Here is an 18,885-nt window from a genome sequence, read left to right on the forward strand (position 1 = left end):
AGGAGTTTTTATCTTTGTGATGCGAGTAGAATGAAATCGCAAGCAAAAGCTGTAATGAAATAAGTGCTTTATTTAAAAAAAACATTTTTGTTCTTTCAACATTTTCTCAAGTACATTTAATCCATGGTCACGTTAAATACTTCCGGGATGAAAATACACAACACTCGCGGATAATGTTGCTTACTATTACTGAAAGAATTCTAAACATTTCCTCAGATACGGATATCTTTTACGTGTTTTATAAGTTTCCATGGAGAAACAAATATAGTAACAGACATCAATTTAACATAGACCTTTTTTTGGTGGGTACGAATTAAATGATAACTCTCTCTGTTGGTGCACCATACCAAAACCATTTACCTATGTTTCTTCTAGAGCCCTTTATGTACCAGGGCCATGGTGACTCTATCAACGAACAATCTGCAGCCATCTAACAAAACCTTATATATAATTAAATGCAACTTCTATGTATATGTTACTTATAAGACTGAGAAGTCTAGAAGAAGATATGCTGCGCCATCTTCTAACAAAATCATTTACCTATAATTAATAGGATGATGATGATGTCATCGTTTAGCTAAATAATCCTTTTATTTTTCGTTTTGGAGAAATACTGTTTCATCAAATGCAGCTCAATACTCACCAGAGTTGCACTTAGAAAATTCAGATCATTTTGATTGTTGTCCTGTACTTATGCCTAATATAATAGAGCTTATGAGCAAAAATAGATGTACGGAAATAGTGTTAAGGCAATAGGTATACCATAACACCGTCGCAAAACCAATCGAGCAATCGTCCACATCATCATCTGCTTAGCCTTCCAATCCAACAATCCACAATCAAATCCAAATGGATTACAAATTACTGAACCTTCAGAAACGAGCGAAACATTCAATAAAAGCTTTTAAAATGTAATATTGGTAACCCCTTAGCGATAAGTGCTCACGATTGGTTTCCACAATAGCCTGCGATTGGTTTGGTGGAGGAAAGACAAAGGGTCCCAGTCTACTTATGTCGTCGAAGACTGTAATGCGTGCTCAAAAGGCTACGCTAAAAGGTTGAGCTCTCAACGCCCCAGCATTGTTCGTGTAATGCTGGTGATATGTATCATGTGGTATTGTTAGATTGGTAAGCAATCGAGAGTTTAATGCTGTATTAAAATGTTATATGGTGTATCCAGATTGAGGACCTCTTGGATAAGTGACAGCCGCGCAGTCTTGTATATTGGTGACGAAAAGCTTGAAGATTTTAATGCACTAGGTCGCTCTATGTATGTAACTACACACTGTATGAATAACTTTATGAAAACCGGAAGAAGATATAACATATTTGCACTCATTGTTTAAAAGTCATCATGCTAGTTTTTTTATGGCAAATGGCAATCATAAAACGGCTCTCGTGTATCAATCTCGCTGTATGTGCAGCATGAGGGAGTGTCAAACTTACTGACTACCTACATAAATCACATCATGTTCCTGAAGCCCTTTACATACTAGGGCCGGTGGTAACTCTTTCGAATAATGCCGTAGCCCCGATCCTCAAAGAAATATTGTGAATGATGAGAGTAGGTATTGGCATGTGAAAGAAAGAAAGAAAAATACATCGTGGTGTTAGGCCGACCGATGAAACTTTGTCATAAGTACCTAAAAACGCTCGTAACACGATCATTCTTAAACGTCTGTTGCCATTACCGAAGTTTATTAATAGTTTAGTTTAATGAACAAGTCCAAAACGTAAACACAAAGTATCCGCGATACTCACTCTCAAAATACTATTCACTAACCCCCGATTTCAATATTCTATCTACCTGTACCTGTAGAGATAGGAATTTTATATGAATTGTACGAAGCTTCTGTCAAAATTCTATCTCTAGTAACCAAATCAAAAGATAGACAGAATATAGGGACCGTGCGCTAAACTAACACGTGCCTACCAATCAATTTAGCTAGACAAAGACAGGTACACTTCCAGATGTAACTGTCTGTAAGCTAGAAAGAGACAGCAGCACTGCATCGCGACACCATTTCTGGCGAAACCCGGAGCGTGTCAATTCTATACATGGCTTAAGTCTTACCCAATCAAGCAAGCTAATTTAAACTTTATGATAAAGACTTAAGGTGGGTTTTTGATTGTGGGGTTGAAGCCGAGTTATTTCTGGATTTACACAGTACCGTTGAACAAATTTCATTTCAACCGCCGAAAGTTTAAAGTGCAATATAAATATTGCAGTGGTGGAAGCAGGGGCTCGCTGTATTCACAATTTAAGGCGGCTTCCGTGATGACGACACGGGAGGCGCAAGCGACACTGTGTATGTCATATCCTTCAACGAACCAACACTGTGTCTCTAGTTGGAAAACGCTCACATGCCCATGAGATACAATTTATAATAACACGGCAGGTAAAAAGAAGGTTTGAACGTGTCGTGTAAGCTGAAATGGCTTCTATGTGCATGTAATAAGATTGTTAATAGTGTGTTAGGGGTGGTTGGAGGGAGATATTAATAGAATGTTGCAGAATGCGCGCGAGGACCGTCTTATTTGGTGAGAGAGTCTAAACAGGCTTGCGGTGCAGTGCCGGAGTAATTTGACATTTTGTTCTAATTAGCTGGGAAATCTGTCATAGTTTTGTTTCAGCAATTATTTTGCTACCGCACTTCTGTACCACTGTTTGTTTTGCTTATAAGACTAGGTAATGCTGATTTTTATTGGTCGTATAGCGAACTCTGCTAGGTTAGCACGCTTATTGGAGTTTATAATTCTTGTTAGAATCATCTGTGGATGTTGAAAAGTCCTATCATTTTCTACTATTTAGTACTTATGTAATTAAAGAATTTAGCCAGATTAAATTTGTCTCGCCAACCAGTTAGAAAACTCCAAAAATGATTTTCTCTTATGTTTATTTCTAAAGAAAAAACATTCTCTATTTAAATCAACCTAAAATTGAGCCTATACGTTAAAATTAAAACTGGGCTTACATTTAGTGAATCCAGATGGCATTCCATCTTGACATGTTATTAAATGCCTAAACAAATAAACGAGAGTTAAAAAATACCAAAACCAAAATCATTCTCCAAAATAATGCATAGGTAAGTTATGATTGTATTGTAACCCTAGACACAAAACATATGTGTCATTATTCCACGACACATGTGTTTCAAGATTTTCCGGGAACTTTGAGTTCATCCCCACTTCATTCAAACTACATAAAAATTAAATGCCTGAAAGAGAGTAGGTATTAAAAAATCCTAACAAGACAATTATAACAATTAACTCCTCCACTGCACCGCAAGCCACTGAAAGTTTTCTCGCGACCACTAAATAAGGTGCGTACGCCTCTTACTACAGAAACACTGAAGCCAACACTATGACCAACATAGTAAGACCTCTCACATCTCATACATTGTTCTATCGCTCCTACAAAAATACAGCATAGAAAGACGCGCGAGGGGTCAAGATATTCTGGTTGTTAGGTAGCTGTGAGACGCGTGGGCAATCCCCACGTGTGTTGCGTGCAATTAGTATGTGTGGGTGTGTTTTGTACGTGTGTGTGTGAAGTTGCACTGTTTTCGTTTAGCGATTGTTTAATCTACGGTTTAAATCGTGATTTATTATACATATACTAGCTGATCCCCGTGGTTTCACCCGCGTCCCGAGTGTACCTATGTTCATTCTATCTAGTACACCAATAATATGTGTACAAAGTTTCATGATGATCGGATAAGCAGTTTTTGCGTGAAAGCGAAGCAAACAGACGGACTTTCGCATTTATTATTAGTAGGAAGTAGGATTTTTCTGAGAATATTTTTTGAGCTTTACTAACATGTAATTAATGAATGATTAATTCATATGTATAAGAATAAAAAAACTTCTGCGAAATAAATTTATCGGGTCTGTTTTACGTGAACATTAATTTAATAATAATTATTTTTGTCTGTCACTGTCACATTTTTTTCTCTCCAAATCTTTTCAATAAAAATTAATAATTTACATATATATTTTATACATAATGTATTGAAATACCCAAAAAAAAAAGCAAAATAGTAAGACGACAAAAATGAAATACGAGAAAGACGACAAGCAACACTATGTGAGAGAAAACAAATCATGTTGACGAGAGCGGCCCGCCTACGCGCACGAGTACCACCTCCGGGATCGTCGCTCAGCTCCGCCTCGCCGCCGCCGGACCCCGGACCACCAGTGATACCGGCGGCTGCAGCTGCGTCGAGCTCGAGCGACGAGTACTTCTCTCCGCCGACGTCGCCACCACCTGTACGTCGGCAGGGGAGACGCCGGCCACCGACGGGCTTGGGATCGGGGGACCATCAGGTCCCTAGCAGGGTCCCCGCTACCGGTGGTTGTGTGCAGCGCATGAGATGGACTCAGAAAATGAATGAGAACGTCATGCGCGCATACTACGGGTCCACAGAGGGAGGAACTAACCTCACTGCGTACCGTGATAGGATGCTGTCTCTGTTCCAGGTGCTTGAGCCAGCCGTCAACGTATCGACCCAACGACTGTCGGATCAGGTGCGGGTTATCCAGCGCAATCACAGACTGGACGACGCCGCACTTGATCGGCTGCGCTTAGAGATGCTGAGCAGCCCTATGGTCACCACCTCGTCACAGGCCGCGGTGCCACCGCCACCTTCAGGCGGAGTCACGCCGCGGTCCAATCTCGTTGATGGGGATGAGGACAATAGGGCTGTAACGGTAAGTACTCAGTGCAACGAACGTGTGAGGAGTGCTCTGGAGGATGCGATTCAGGAGTTTAGGTACTCACCCGTCGAAAACCGACCGCGACTACCTCGCTTGCCTATGCACAGACAGAATAGGGCGTTGGTGTGTGCTCTGGATTCGCTGTTGGAAAATATTTTGAAAACAGCGAAGACCTCCTGATACACACTCAATTATGTATTGCGCGGCTGTTGCTGCATGTCGTGTAGCTAATGTCAAATTCCCTGACAGTAACAGAGCTACACGACCAAAATCAGCGGTACCAGCTTGGCAGTGCAGAATTGAGCGTCGTATCGAGGGGGCCAGAGTACTCATCGGCAAACTATATTGCTTCAGGGAGGGTAATACCCGACCACGGGTGATGCGCTTTGTGAGACGTGCATTCATGGGGACTGGACTCAGTCCTCATGAATATATGCCGCGTATCGCGGAGCGCATCGACTTCCTGAAGCAAAAAGTCTGTGCATGGGCTAGCCGTATTCGAAGGTATAAACGACGGGTAGAACGTTACACCCAGAATCGTATGTTCCAGAGTGATCAAAGATGGGTATATAGAACTTGGGAGCGACCTGAGCAATACGTGATGGACGGGAGCCGGCCGGATGATGGTGCCACAAACATGTTTTGGCGCAACCTCTGGTCGACGCCCGTATTTCACGAGGAGGGTGACTGGACACGTGATGTTGAACGGGAGTGTGAACAAATACCAGAAATGGAGGAGGTCAATATTACCTCCTCCGACATAGCCTGTGCAGTTCGTCCGATGCAAAACTGGAAATCACCAGGACCGGATGGACTGCACAATTTCTGGTTAAAGTGGCTGCAAAGTTCACACCCCTGTTTAGCATCACAGTTTCAGTCATCCTTAGAAACCGGGTCGCTCCCACAGTTTCTAACAACAGGAGTTACCCATCTGCTCCATAAATCAGGCAGTACCGCGGAACCTAAAAATTATAGACCGATCACTTGTTTACCGACGGTCTATAAACTTCTTACATCTATTTTGAGATTAAAAATAAACCAACATATTGAAAAATATTCAATTATGTCAGTTTCTCAAAATGGATGTAGGAAGGGGTCCCGTGCTACTAAGGAGCTACTCCTCACTGATATGGTCATCAGCCAACAGGTTCGACGATCCCGAAAGAATTTGTCGACATGTTGGATAGACTATAAGAAGGCCTACGACTCGGTCCCCATACATGGCTTAGAGGGTACTGGAGTTGTATAAAATAAATACAACTCTACGCGCCTTTCTTGCGTCATGTATGGAGCAATGGAGAACGGTTCTTCACTATCCAGGATGTAGACAAATTGAAGGGACCGGCGATCCTATTAAGATCGAGCGGGGAATATTCCAGGGTGACAGTTTGAGTCCACTTTGGTTTTGCCTGGCCTTGAACCCTTTGAGCACATTGCTAGAGGGTTCGGGGCTGGGCTATCCTTTGCGGAGAGGGGTCAGGTTATATCCCATTTGCTTTATATGGATGATCTGAAACTGTTTGCCACTACAGAACTGCAGCTGATGAAGCTACTGAAGATCACTGAAAATTTCAGTAGTTGCATCAGGATGGAGTTCGGTGTGGACAAATGTGCAGTCATGCATGTAAAGCGAGGGGGAATTGTGGAATCTGAGGGAGTACAACTCTCAGATTCCATAAATCTGAGATCACTCTCCGCAAACGATACATATAAATACTTGGGTATGGCGGAGGGGTTAGGCATCAATGTGGCTGTCATGAAACAGTCATTGCGGGAGCGTTTCTTTGGCCGCCTGAATAAGGTCCTAAAAAGTTCCTTATCAGGCGGCAACAAGGTTCGCGCCTATAATGGTTGGGTCATGCCAGTCCTGATGTACTCCTTCGGCATACTCAAATGGACTCAAACTGAATTGGATGCCTTGGATAGGAGAGTCCGCACACTGCTGACCGCAGAACGAATGCATCACCCACGATCGTCGGTGATGAGACTGTACATCCCACGGAAATGTGGAGGCCGAGGCTTTTAAATGCAAAGACGCTCCACAACCGCGAGGTGTGCAGTCTCAGAGAATATCTTCTCAAAAGCGACGTGGGTATGCATCGTGATATGGTAGCAGTGGACAAAGGACTCACCCGCTATCGTTGGCAAATGAGAACTGGCGCAGACCTGTGGTACTAACTACCCATGATCGCAAGGAAGTATGGCAGAGCAAACAGCTACACGGACGCTTCTTCGGGGCTCTTCATGGCCCCGATGTAGACTTCAATGCGTCCGTATCTTGGCTACGCTTCGGTGACTTGTTTGGAGAAACCGAAGGGTTTGTATGTGCAATTATGGACGAAGTTATCCTTACGAATAACTACCGGAGATATATCGTGAAAGACGGGACGGTTGACATATGTCGGGCATGTCACCATCCGGGTGAGTCTATCAGACATATTATATCTGGTTGTTCTCGTTTGGCTAATGGTGAATATTTGCACAGACATAACCAAGTGGCCAAGATTATCCACCAGCAGCTTGCTCTGCAATACAACCTTGTAGACCTTGAGGTACCGTACTACAGGTATGCGCCCGACCCAGTTCTCGAAAAGGACCATATCACGTTGTACTGGGATCGATCTATCATCACTGACAGGACTATTGTAGCCAATAAACCTGATATTGTGGTGATAGATCGATTAGCGCGCCGCGCGATGATAGTCGATGTCGCCGTTCCGCATGACGAGAACCTTGTGAAAGCTGAGAAAGAGAAACAAATAAAGTATCTCGACTTAGCGCACGAGGTTGTCGCCATGTGGAGTGTCGACACGGCTGTTGTTGTGCCGATTGTCGTTACGGCCAATGGTTTAATAGCCAAGAGCCTCGACGAACACCTCAGGAGGCTCTCGTTGGGCGGCTGGATCAAGGGACTGATTCAGAAGGCAGTACTCCTTGATACGGCACGTATTGTGAGGAGGTTTCTGTCTCTGTGACCCTAACCACCGGTACCTTGGACCCTGTGCCCGATATCGGTGGCAACCTATTTTTATATTTTAAATGTTTTTATTTTTATATTTAATATTTAAAATGTAAATCATATGTTAGAAAATAAATAAATGAGATAAAAATTATTTTTAATTCATCTTTTCAGTATTAAGTTTTCAAAAGCATAATAAAAGCTACTACTTACAGATTTTTCCACGAAATGGGGTTTGAGCGGCATTAACATTTAATAAATGAAATGTAATGATTGGCTTCTATACGGAGTTTCATGGAAACCTCTCCATTTGTCTATATCAAAAGTATGAATATTAAGTAAGTTTACTTTTTAGTTATTTAATTATATTTACTTCAGATAATGTTCCATGACTTTTAGTACCTACCACAAACACACATAGCGGTTAAACTTATAACACCCCTCTTTTTGCCTCAGCGTTAAAAACAAAATCGACGAAAGCTCATTCTGCACGTCATAATACTTGACACATAAAAAACTTAGTATCGGTACCTATTTTTCTTCTTTCTTCTTCCCGGTTAAAGACGGAGTTCTGCAAAAGTCACTTCAATTCAAAAGCCTTCAATTAACCGATTTGTTATTGACAGTACAAAACAAAATATATGGACAGATTTAAATATTCTTAAGTTAATATATCTTTATGCTCCAAAAATAACCTAGATTTTTATAATTCTTGACTTTTAAAACTGGAAAATCTTGATAGATTCAAGTTAACTGACAGCATTTCCAACCAGATTACCAATTGAATAAAATTAGCACATAATCAAACTTATACTGAGAAATCCGATCAGAATTGACTACATGCTATAATTCAATAGGTGTCAAACAAATAACCAAAAAACAACATCATTTAATCTTAGTTTAAAACTCAAACCAAGATTAACAAAACGGTGCCACCATCCACCCAACGCCACCACGCCACTCCGGCGCACGTTTCAGTACTAAAAAATTTCAGTACCGTTCCAACACTGGAACCGAACGGTAGGCTGTTACGCTCTTCATTTTTAAAACAAAATTCATCTACGCCGCATCGATACTAAATTAGCTGACCAACATACCCGGACTCTTGGAAACCGTATTCTGGATTATTTTTGGGACGTTCACAGTTTCTGATTGTAATCTAGTTGGTGTATTTCTGGTTGTGTTAGAAACTTGACCTGTAGTTTTGGATCTAAATATGTGTGAGACCACGTGCTGTGTTTCGCCATTATTATAGTTTTCATTATTTAAGGACCTTGTGTTGGCTAGGAGGACGATTTAGGGCTTAGATAGTCTTTTGTCAGTGTGCTTGTTAATCGTACTTTTCTGTTGGTATGAAAGTGGAAGGACGACCAAAGAAACGATGGATGGATTGTGTGAAAGATGATATGGCTGCAATGTGTTACTTGTGAGATGACTTCAGATAGGAAGGCGGTGAAGAAGAAGACATGCTGTGCTGATCACGAATACATAGGGATATGGGCAAGGCTGTGATGATTTTGTTCGATTGGTGTTTATAGTTTTTAACCCGGATTTGCGTGACAACAGAGTCTGTTTACGTAAAGTTCTTGGTGTCATTGTTAGCGTCTATAATAGTTATCAACGCATCGTTAGCATTATTAATAGGAGCAGAGGTTTCAAGTTCATCTAGCAGCACGTTTTCTTTATAAACCTTGAAATATTTGTTACTCGAGTTAGTGATTCGTATCAGGCTTATTTATTGGTTATGTTAGGTAGATCCTTATTATCGTGAGCTATGTGGTTGGGCCATATGATGGCCTACGGCGCGGCGGTATGTAAACATCATCATGTTTGAAGTGTTTGGACCAGAAAAACCTCTAACTCTTTTACTTGTTAGGTTAATAAACCCAGTTTACGGAAATAGAAGGTTTGCAGAGCTAAGGGTATCATATGATGAACCGCTTATCTTCACGTTCTCAATCGACTAGTAGCTTATTAATGGTTCCTTAGTATCGTTAGTTCGTTTATTGAGTTGGTTCTTGGTTCAGCTGTTATATTGCATCTCCGTGGAGTGCGTGATGTTACAGAAGATTACATTCTTCAATTTTTCACCGCCTTACATCACTACCATCATGCCTCGTTCTTATCATCATCTTCTCCTAGACCTGACTTTTATCAGCTTATTTGCACTACTTACGAACATCTATTTAAACTAAAACATAAAGACAAGGGTGTAACAAACATATATTCAGACCAAAGAAGGAAAGCCATCAGTATCTATTGGACACTGTTTAACTCACATCTCATCATTTTCATTCTCGATACAAAAACTACTCAATTTCCTATGCCAAACACTACTTCCATGTGATTTATCACCACATAAATCAACCCTAACTTTTGATGGGCAACTAACAACTCTAACTCACCAACATACAGTCTATATTCTTTTAGCAGTTTAACCTACCTTTATAAAAACGGGAACAGACCTGAATTGTGGCATTTCCGCCGCCCATTTGCGACAAATTAAACTACGCTTAACGCTTTTTAGTGAATAGAAGGCAAATCTTTGCAATACGATCAATACAATACAATCCTAGTACCTAATAACAGAAATTGTACTTTAAGCTTAATCAACACAGAAGCTGTTGGTAAACCCTTAATAAATAAATAAATAAATACGATACTTAGTAGTGATGTCAACTGCCAATTGAACAGTTTTAACAAAAGGGCAAAAAAAAGCTCGTTTTGAACTAAATGGTCGAGTAAACCAACAATATTATATTGTTGTAAGTTGTGGGTGATACCTGACCACGGAATAAGAAAGATGAGCGGAGATGCCATAGTGCAGGTAGGTCAAGCCGTTCTTCTAGGTCAAATTCGTAAGATGGGCATGGCCAAAACGATCAGTTAAGAGTGAATTAACGAGAGGTTCGGGTTCTTGAAGACATCTGTCAACGATTTATGGTGTTACAAAAATGGTAGGGTCCAAAGAAGGCTAATAAAGGCGAAACCAGCAACGTTCCTCGTCCCCCACTCACCCGTATTTTGGCGTGTTACTTTCTTAGGGGATTTTCCGTTATGGCACCTCCGCTAGTCATTTTGTTCTCCATGGGTCGAGAAAACCAACACTATTATATTGTTACAAAGTTGTGGGTGATACTTTTTCTTGTGCGTTTGTCGCAGCGGGTGACATCGATACGCGATTTTTTTGTCGCAGCCGTTTGTCGGTCCGTGTGAATGCGGTTTCTGGGTTATTTGGGCGTACACCTACTTGCAATTTAAGGGTATAGTGACTGTATTTTTATTCTTGTGGGGTTGTTAGGAATTGTGTAGTGGGTCATTATTTTGTTTTATTTTCACAGTTATAATACAGTTTGTTTGTAAAACGATTGAATGTAGAATTTCTGTCTTAATTCCCGTTTTGGTTATGTAGATAAATTATGCTAGTTTCCAATAACTTCTTAATTAAAACATTTAACTTAGACACTTTCAGATATTTTTTTATATTTATCAAATGAGCGATGAAACTTTCAAAATCTTCAGACAACTAGAGTTAGTGTTAACAAAAATATTCTAATACTTATTAACTTTATTTCACGAATAAAACTTCAAAACGAAGTTCAAACTAAATGCAAGCAAGTGTAGAGATTTTTTTCCAAAACACCAAACGCGTCTATCAAAGACTTAATAACGTATTGAAATGTTACGAAGCGTAATATGTCTAATATTAGCACATTTTATTACACACATTTGTATGAAAATCTATTGTTAACCTAATACAATTCTCTTCGGTTGTAACAAATACAATTTTATACATCTTGACATTATATTGTATTGTTCATTTTACCGTGGAACATATTTTTAAGAGTAACCAATTACAACTGAAAATTCCTACTTATAGGTAGGTGGATCCCTACTAATATTATAAATGCGAAAGTAACTCTGTCTGTCTGTCTGTTACGCTTTCACGTTTAAACCACTGAACTGATTTTATTAAAATTTGGTACAGAGATAGAGTTGACCTTGAGAAAGAACATTAGAACATTTTGAACTTTTTTGAGAAAGAACATTAGAACATTTGACTTTTGAAGAATTCTCTTGGAAACGCGATATAACCGAACTCTACGAGGGCGAAGCCGCAAGCGGAAGCTAGTACATAATATATGGTGGGTGTTGGGTGGTAATTTAAAATTATCGTCATAATTATTATGTGGGCCAAATTTTTGTGCCGGTGAGTGTAGTAGGTACCTACTTATTTTTATTAATAGCTAGGTAAATTTAAATTATCAAGTATCAAAATGTCCTTAATATATTGGTTTTAGATTAGATAGTATGGTATGTGTATTAGATAGTTTTTTTCAGTTTTCATAATCACATTTTATAATTAGCATGACCTACTTTAACAAACAGGATTGATTGCCAAGAAACACGTAAGTATAAGCAGATAAAAATGAAATAGTTCAATATGAAATATAGAATCCGAACCCAATAAAATATAAAGGAGCTACAAAAAAACCAGCGTCTCAATTAAACCCCAATCTCATAAATCACATTTCACACAAAAAAACGAACAAACACACAAAATATAACAACCCGTTTACAACCCCAAAATATTGATATTTATTTACTTTACCTTTACAATATAACACGTCATAACTTTAATGACGGCTGTTGGGTTTAAAGCAGGGAGGACAAACCTTTCTTGGTTTACGTTTACATAATGTAATAGAAGATTTTTGTTGGTTTGTAAAAGCTCCGGAAGTACTGAATCAATTTAAAAAATCCTGTCACTGTTGGGAAGCTACACTATCATCGAATGGCATAGGCTATATTTTATCTGAGTACGGGACCAAGTTCCTCTGGGATTTATATGAAACTGTGAGAAATAGCTAGCATTTCAAACAGAAGTAAATAGTAAGAAGGTATGTATGTGAATTGTTGTGTAGGTACTTTGTTCCTGAAATGTTTATTCTTAAATACACCTCGAAAGTATTTTAGCAATTGCAATGTGGATACCAGATAACTTCACTTCATATCATGGGGATCTGTTTGTACCAGTGGTTCACCATCTCTGTCTAAGAATCAGTTTGTATGCGCATACGCACACAATACATCGGCGGGCGGTCCTCTCTGCACACAAAGAGAGCCGCAATTTGTATGGTTAAGAGCCCATAGTTACGGACGATGTGTATGACATGTGGGTTTATTAATTTTATGAACTCTTGCGCTTGTGGTAATTTAAGAGGTAGTAGTGGTTATGGAAAATAAACTAGTGTAAGTGGGTAATTATGTAGTTTTGGTTTCATGGTGTCTTGAGTTTGCAACTTGAAAAGTAGCAGAACAAAGCAGCGTTTAGCCGTCTTAATATAATCTAGAGTAGTTTAGTTTTATGACTATTTCAAAATTAATGAGATTTCTATAAGTTTAGCTGTTAAACCTTTTCGAACCAAGAAACTTACTTTTGGAAATAGTTAACTCTTATAATAAGAGGTGTAAATGAAAGACAATGTAGTTTACAGCGAAATAGTATGTTGAATGTAACTCAAGATGCGGTTGAAACTGAAAGAAACATCTTGCCTCTATTGTTATCTTGCAACCCATAAGCACTTCCCAAAAATAATTGGCACTATGAAGTTAAAGAAACTGCAACTGTCAAAGCAATTGCATATTGTGACAGTTTTCGGTGCCATACAATATCATAGTACATTCATTCATACGCTACATAATAAGCGTGTGTAACATGAGACGACCAGCCTTTTTGTGAAAATTGAGCGATACTGTATATTATTTGTATTGTGGCTTTGGTAATTGATATTTCAGGTAAGGTTTTTATAGGTTTAATAGAGTATGTTTCAAATGTATACTCAAATACGTATTTAGTTTAGTTTTTAGGGATTGTTTGAAAAAGTCAACGTTGGTTTTAAAAGAAACTTAGGTGGATTTCACCCAAGAAAGTCTGGCATTCCGCTGAATTAATGTGCTTCCTACTAAATATAAGGGACAAGTAAACTATCATAACAAGCGTCTTGATCCTTCAATATTATCCTTTAATTAAGATTGTGTAAGACAACAATGAGGTAAACCTCTTAAACCTTGCCCAGGTCCAAGTATTGCTAAACATTTCGTTCCCACACTTCTCAAATCTCATCTTACTCAAGCATCTATAAAAAATGATACTTAACTACTGTAATACCATTTATCAAAAATCCAAAAATCTTTCTAAAAGACTAACAAACAAAGAACTTCAACATAATTGCGAAAATAACATTCTAAAAGTGTTATCCAAATTTTTGAGGCTTACCAAACTATCGGGCCACCAATAATTACTTCCTCCTAATCCTTTGACCACCCACAGTTTGCTAATCCTTTCAAGGGAATATCGACCTTATGGCTTGGTAATAAGGCCTTGAAGTTCGGAAATACAGGTGGCTGGATAATTTGTATGGAAGTGGAAAAATATTTGTGCCCATTAGTACTTTTAATGTAAAAGAAATTGTCGGCATCATCAGTAGATTTAGTGGTCTTTTAATTAAAATGTTTTGACGAATTATTCGGTAGCGTAAGTCGAATATATCAGTTGTAAAATGCATATTGGTTGTAAATTTTAAGGAAGGATTTCCGGCATTTTTTTTATATATTATTAAACTTTAATATAGTAACATGTTGCGGTTGGATGGAAGTTAAGAAAGGTTTTATAAACTCTTTGGAAATGATGTAGTCAAGGGTAAAATGTAATTGTGTGATTTGAAATCTATACACCAAATGTTGGTGAGAGGAAGAGTAACTTTCTCACAGTTTGGAATACTGAAAAGATTTTACGAATTGAATCACAAAGAGTTGTTCTTGATATGGAGAGTATATCATTGACGTATAGGTATGTTATTTCAGTTTCCCACGTGATTTTATTCAGTAGTTTTGAGAATTAGGTGTCGCTGTTGATAAAGAAAACTAAGGTTAGTCTAAGTCACATTTATTAACATAAATAATATCTGAAGAGAAGTGTTATCCTTATAGATTTTAGCTGTCATCAGTAGTTTAAGTGATTGTCAGAAGATGTGGCGCTTTTTAGTAATTGTTGTAGCCATCAAAAAGCATTGTTTCAGTGATTTTAAAAATTGTAGTATTTATATCAGTAGATCTAGCAACTACCAGTAGATTTAGCGGTCATCAGTAACTATAGTAACTATCAGTAGAACTCGCCGTCGCTGAGTTTCATAGCGTACAGGTACAGGGAGCGGAATTCACAGTACTGGTTGGTACACCAGCCGTTATGTCCGTCGGTACATCGGCAGGAGTCACATTCGTCCATGTACTTCTCCCCTGGACTGCATTTGAAGAACGGGTTCTTAATTACTGGAAAGAAAAAGTTGTCCTATTATAATATAAGCTATTTAGTTTTTAACACCCAACGCAAAACCGACGGGGTGTTAAAAGTTTGTATAAGTAGTGTATGAGGAAGAGATTTTCCTGGTAGAAAATCCCACAGGCCAAATCGTAAGCAAGTTAAGAAATGAAGGGAATCTATGCCTATTGTTATCGACAGTAAAATTATTCAAAGTTATTTTTCCTCATTTCATAATGCCTTGTGCCATTGTTATTAGTATAAAGCTTATTTTAACCGACTTCAAAAAAGAGGAGGTTTTTTAAATTCGAATGTATTTACTGCGCGCAAAAGGCAATGAAATTATCATTAATCAATTTTCAATAAGCATTCACAGAAAATCAACTACAAAAATCATCCATCAATTTGAGCAATTATTGGTAACGAGAAATAACAATAAAATAAATAAAATATTTAAGTTACAAACACCTTTTCAACAATTTTGTTCAATATTTTTCTCTTTATTTAAAAATCCACGGGATTATAGTATTTAATCCTACTTTACCACCGTTTCGGAGTATTTTGGATAATAAATTAAAATTGAAAGCTTGTTAAATAATTTCAGTTGAAAAATTAATGAGGCATTCATAATGTAAATGAGTATTGTAAAAGTTGATTGACGAAATACTGCGGAAATAACCGATTGATCCATTGTTTTTCAATTATAGATTGAAAGTCAGCCGCCATTGAACATCCTTGGCAATCGTTACGGGTAGTGAAAAGCCAGTAAGTCTGACACCAGTCTAACCAAGTGGTAGGTATTGGGTTGCCCGGGTAACTGGGTTGAGGAGGTCAGATAGGGCAGTCGCTCCTTGTAAAGCACTGGTACCTACTCAGCTCCATCCGGTTAGACTGGAAGCCGACCCCAACATAGTTGGGAAAAGGCTCGAGAGCTGATGAGATTGAAAGTCATAAATTATATGAGGCGAATGTCAAAATGAAATCTGCAATCGCAAAACCACTGACAGATCCATTATTGAAATCCGCAGATAGCTGACTATTAATATAACATTTGTTATTTTCAAACGACTTCCCACAAAAGGAGGTTCTCAATTCAGACCACTTCTTTCTTTTATATATATTATATTCCTTATTTTCATGTCATTATACAAATAAAATACACTTTCTTTCTTTTTTTCCTTTCTTCATTTGGGAGTTTATTGTCGACGCCTGATGGAAATATTTGCGCAAGAGTACACAAATGAGTATTTGCGTGTTGATATTATATTTAATTGTGAGGACAAATCTTTCCTTTGTGTGTTTGCGTAGTAACACCATTGTAAAGAGGATTATTATAAATAATCTGTTTCGTGAATACAATGGAGATAATATAGGGATAACGATGGTTTACAAAGGGATGACTTAAAAACTAAAGACTGGTTAGAAAAGTTGTCTCTTTAGCGCCAACACTGATTCCTATGATAAGACTTGATCTATGTTTTAAGCCCGTTTACCTAATGCTGATAAATGTAATGACCATAAAATGATCATCAGTTCAGCAATAAGACGCCAACTGCTGTGGATAGGCCTCCCCCATTGATTTCAAAAAGAACCGCGGTTCGCAGCGGTCTGCGTACTATTTAAACGGTCCTAGTTGTAATCATGTAAAATACTGTTGTTCAAAAGACCAACTAAGCATAAAACATAGTGGTTTAAGCCTGTCAAGTATGAGTATACTTGTTTTATTTCAAGTCAGGCATGTACCAATACTTTTAAAAATCATGTTCAGGAAACCTGTACTATAAAACTCTAAAATCACCAACCCGCGTCTAGCAAGTGTAGGGGTTACACACAATCCTTCTCAGTATAAGAGGAGATCCCATCTATGAGACGATAAAAAGTATGATGATTATGATGATGATGACCCGTTCCTTTTTGTCCTTACCAGTGCACCTCAAACAAGGCGTGCTCCTCTCACAAAGCGCAGTGACAGTGGGTTCACAAAACACGCAGGAAGGCATGGCCCTACAAGCACCAGTGTCCTGTGCCTCACACAGAAGACAATTCTTGTTCTCAGGGATAATGGTCAGAGACGTTTCTTCTTCCCAGTATTGATGCGGCGGTTTTGGTTTCACGAATTGGGAGACAACGTACCTGTGTGGAGAAAATATGTTAGTAGTAGTAACTATTTGATGTAATAGGTTGAATTTAATGTTTGTAGGGCAGCGAGATTTTTTCTGATGATTATTCACCGCCTCAAAAACAAATTAACAGGGGTTATTTTGCACAAACTGGTCGTTTATTTGAATTTTGTACAGCCGTTTATGAATATATAGGTGTAACTTAAATGAAATCTTGTCTCTATGAAAACTTCATTACTCCAGCTAGTTGGTATGTCATTATAAATAAGATACTTGTAGTACTTAATATTTTTTCTATTTGAAGGATAAACTGTTTCATAGGTACATCTAAAGAATCAACCAAATAAGGTACCAACATTTTTACTCTTTTAAAAGTCGTAACTAAATCACGACGAAATAATTACACCCCTCACAAATCACTCATCACCAAAGAGATGCATATCAAAGAGTACAACAGACAATAATGAGAGTTTCCGCAACTCACGCTTGACTGCCGGGCCGGTAGATTGGGGGCGACTCCTCACCACCGCCGCCGACTGAGCTCAGGGTCCCGGGCAGCGGGGCCCCTCGAGAGCGGCCCACCCGAGGATCTGAATGGAAAATTGGGGATATAATTGTTACTTATAGTTAAAATAAATAGCTGAAACTTGTCAAATGGGTGGCCACTGAAAAGACTTGGTAATACGCTACCGCATAACTTTCTAATTTTTTTTTGATGTACTCTACGGGGTCTTACTTAAATGTTTCTATTTTATGTAATTTATCATCAGTAAGACATAATGAAATAATAAAGAGTCGACAATAGAAACCAGTCTGAAAGGGAAATGCGAGGTAATTGTAATTATTGGTTCACAGTTTCCCGGCTGCGATATCGGAAAATGAATATTTAGTTCTTAAAGCTCATTAAAAAATATGACCGATCATGGTGAGATCCTCGTAGCTTAGGACTTGTTTTTCGCATCAAAATAGTTCGTGTTAAAAAAAAAAAACACTTTATTTTATATCCTCAGGATACATTTCTTCATAGTCTTACCTTCACCATATCCCGCCACAGAAACCAAAAACCCAGCAAAAGTGACCAAATATCGTATCATTGTGTCACGAATCTGATGTTGGCTCCACTTTCTGGTCCTCCGGTCCGTCGCGCTTCAAAGGACCATTACGTGTATATGCAATAGTACAGGACCACTAATTGAACGTTGAAAACACGCTTAAAATCTGCTCTTTAGTCTTACCTTCACCATATCCCGCGACAGAAACCAAAACCCCAGCAAAAGTGACCAAATATCGTATCATTGTGTGACAAATCTGATGTCGCCACTTTCTGGTCCTCCGGTGCGTCGCGCCTCAAAGGACCATTACGTGTATGCAATAGTACAGGAACACTCCAATTGAACGTTGAAAACACGCTTAAAATCTAGTATTTTGTCTTACCTTCACCATATCCCACGACAGAGACCACGAACCCAGCAAAAGTGACCAAATATCGTATCATTGTGACGAATCTGACGTCGCCACCAGTTCGCTTTCTGGTCCGTCGCGCCTCAAAGGACCATTACGTGTATGCAATAGTACAGGAACACTCTAATTGATCGTTACACGCCAATTATTTCGATTGGCTTAGTAAAGCTGTGATATGGGGTGTTGGCTTTCAGGGCGAGATTTTTTTATTATGTTACTACTTAGGGGTACATTTCCTTGTCATGATTTATAAAGTTATATTTTTACGGTTTAGTTATTTCAAAATTAGTATTAGTCACATGAATAAA

General features: G+C 38.7%; 1 protein-coding gene across 2 annotated transcripts; it reads right to left on the bottom strand.

The window, feature by feature from the left end:
- Positions 1-14,760: 14,760 nt before the first annotated feature.
- Positions 14,761-18,680, bottom strand: LOC110378056 (uncharacterized). 2 transcript variants are annotated; one of them, XM_064041080.1, is made up of 4 exons: positions 18,551-18,680; positions 17,601-17,706; positions 16,921-17,129; positions 14,761-15,007 (listed from the first exon to the last, which is right to left on the bottom strand). In XM_064041080.1, the coding sequence occupies exons 1-4, from the start codon at positions 18,609-18,611 to the stop codon at positions 14,841-14,843; spliced, it is 543 nt and encodes a 180-aa protein (XP_063897150.1). In that variant the 5' UTR covers positions 18,612-18,680; the 3' UTR covers positions 14,761-14,840. The 2 variants fall into 2 exon arrangements, with proteins under 2 accessions (XP_063897150.1, XP_063897149.1); XM_064041079.1 differs by lacking the exon at positions 18,551-18,680 and adding an exon at positions 18,352-18,431.
- Positions 18,681-18,885: the final 205 nt, after the last annotated feature.

This window comes from Helicoverpa armigera, chromosome 24, assembly GCF_030705265.1.
Source record: "Helicoverpa armigera isolate CAAS_96S chromosome 24, ASM3070526v1, whole genome shotgun sequence".
Lineage (NCBI taxonomy): Eukaryota > Metazoa > Arthropoda > Insecta > Lepidoptera > Noctuidae > Helicoverpa > Helicoverpa armigera.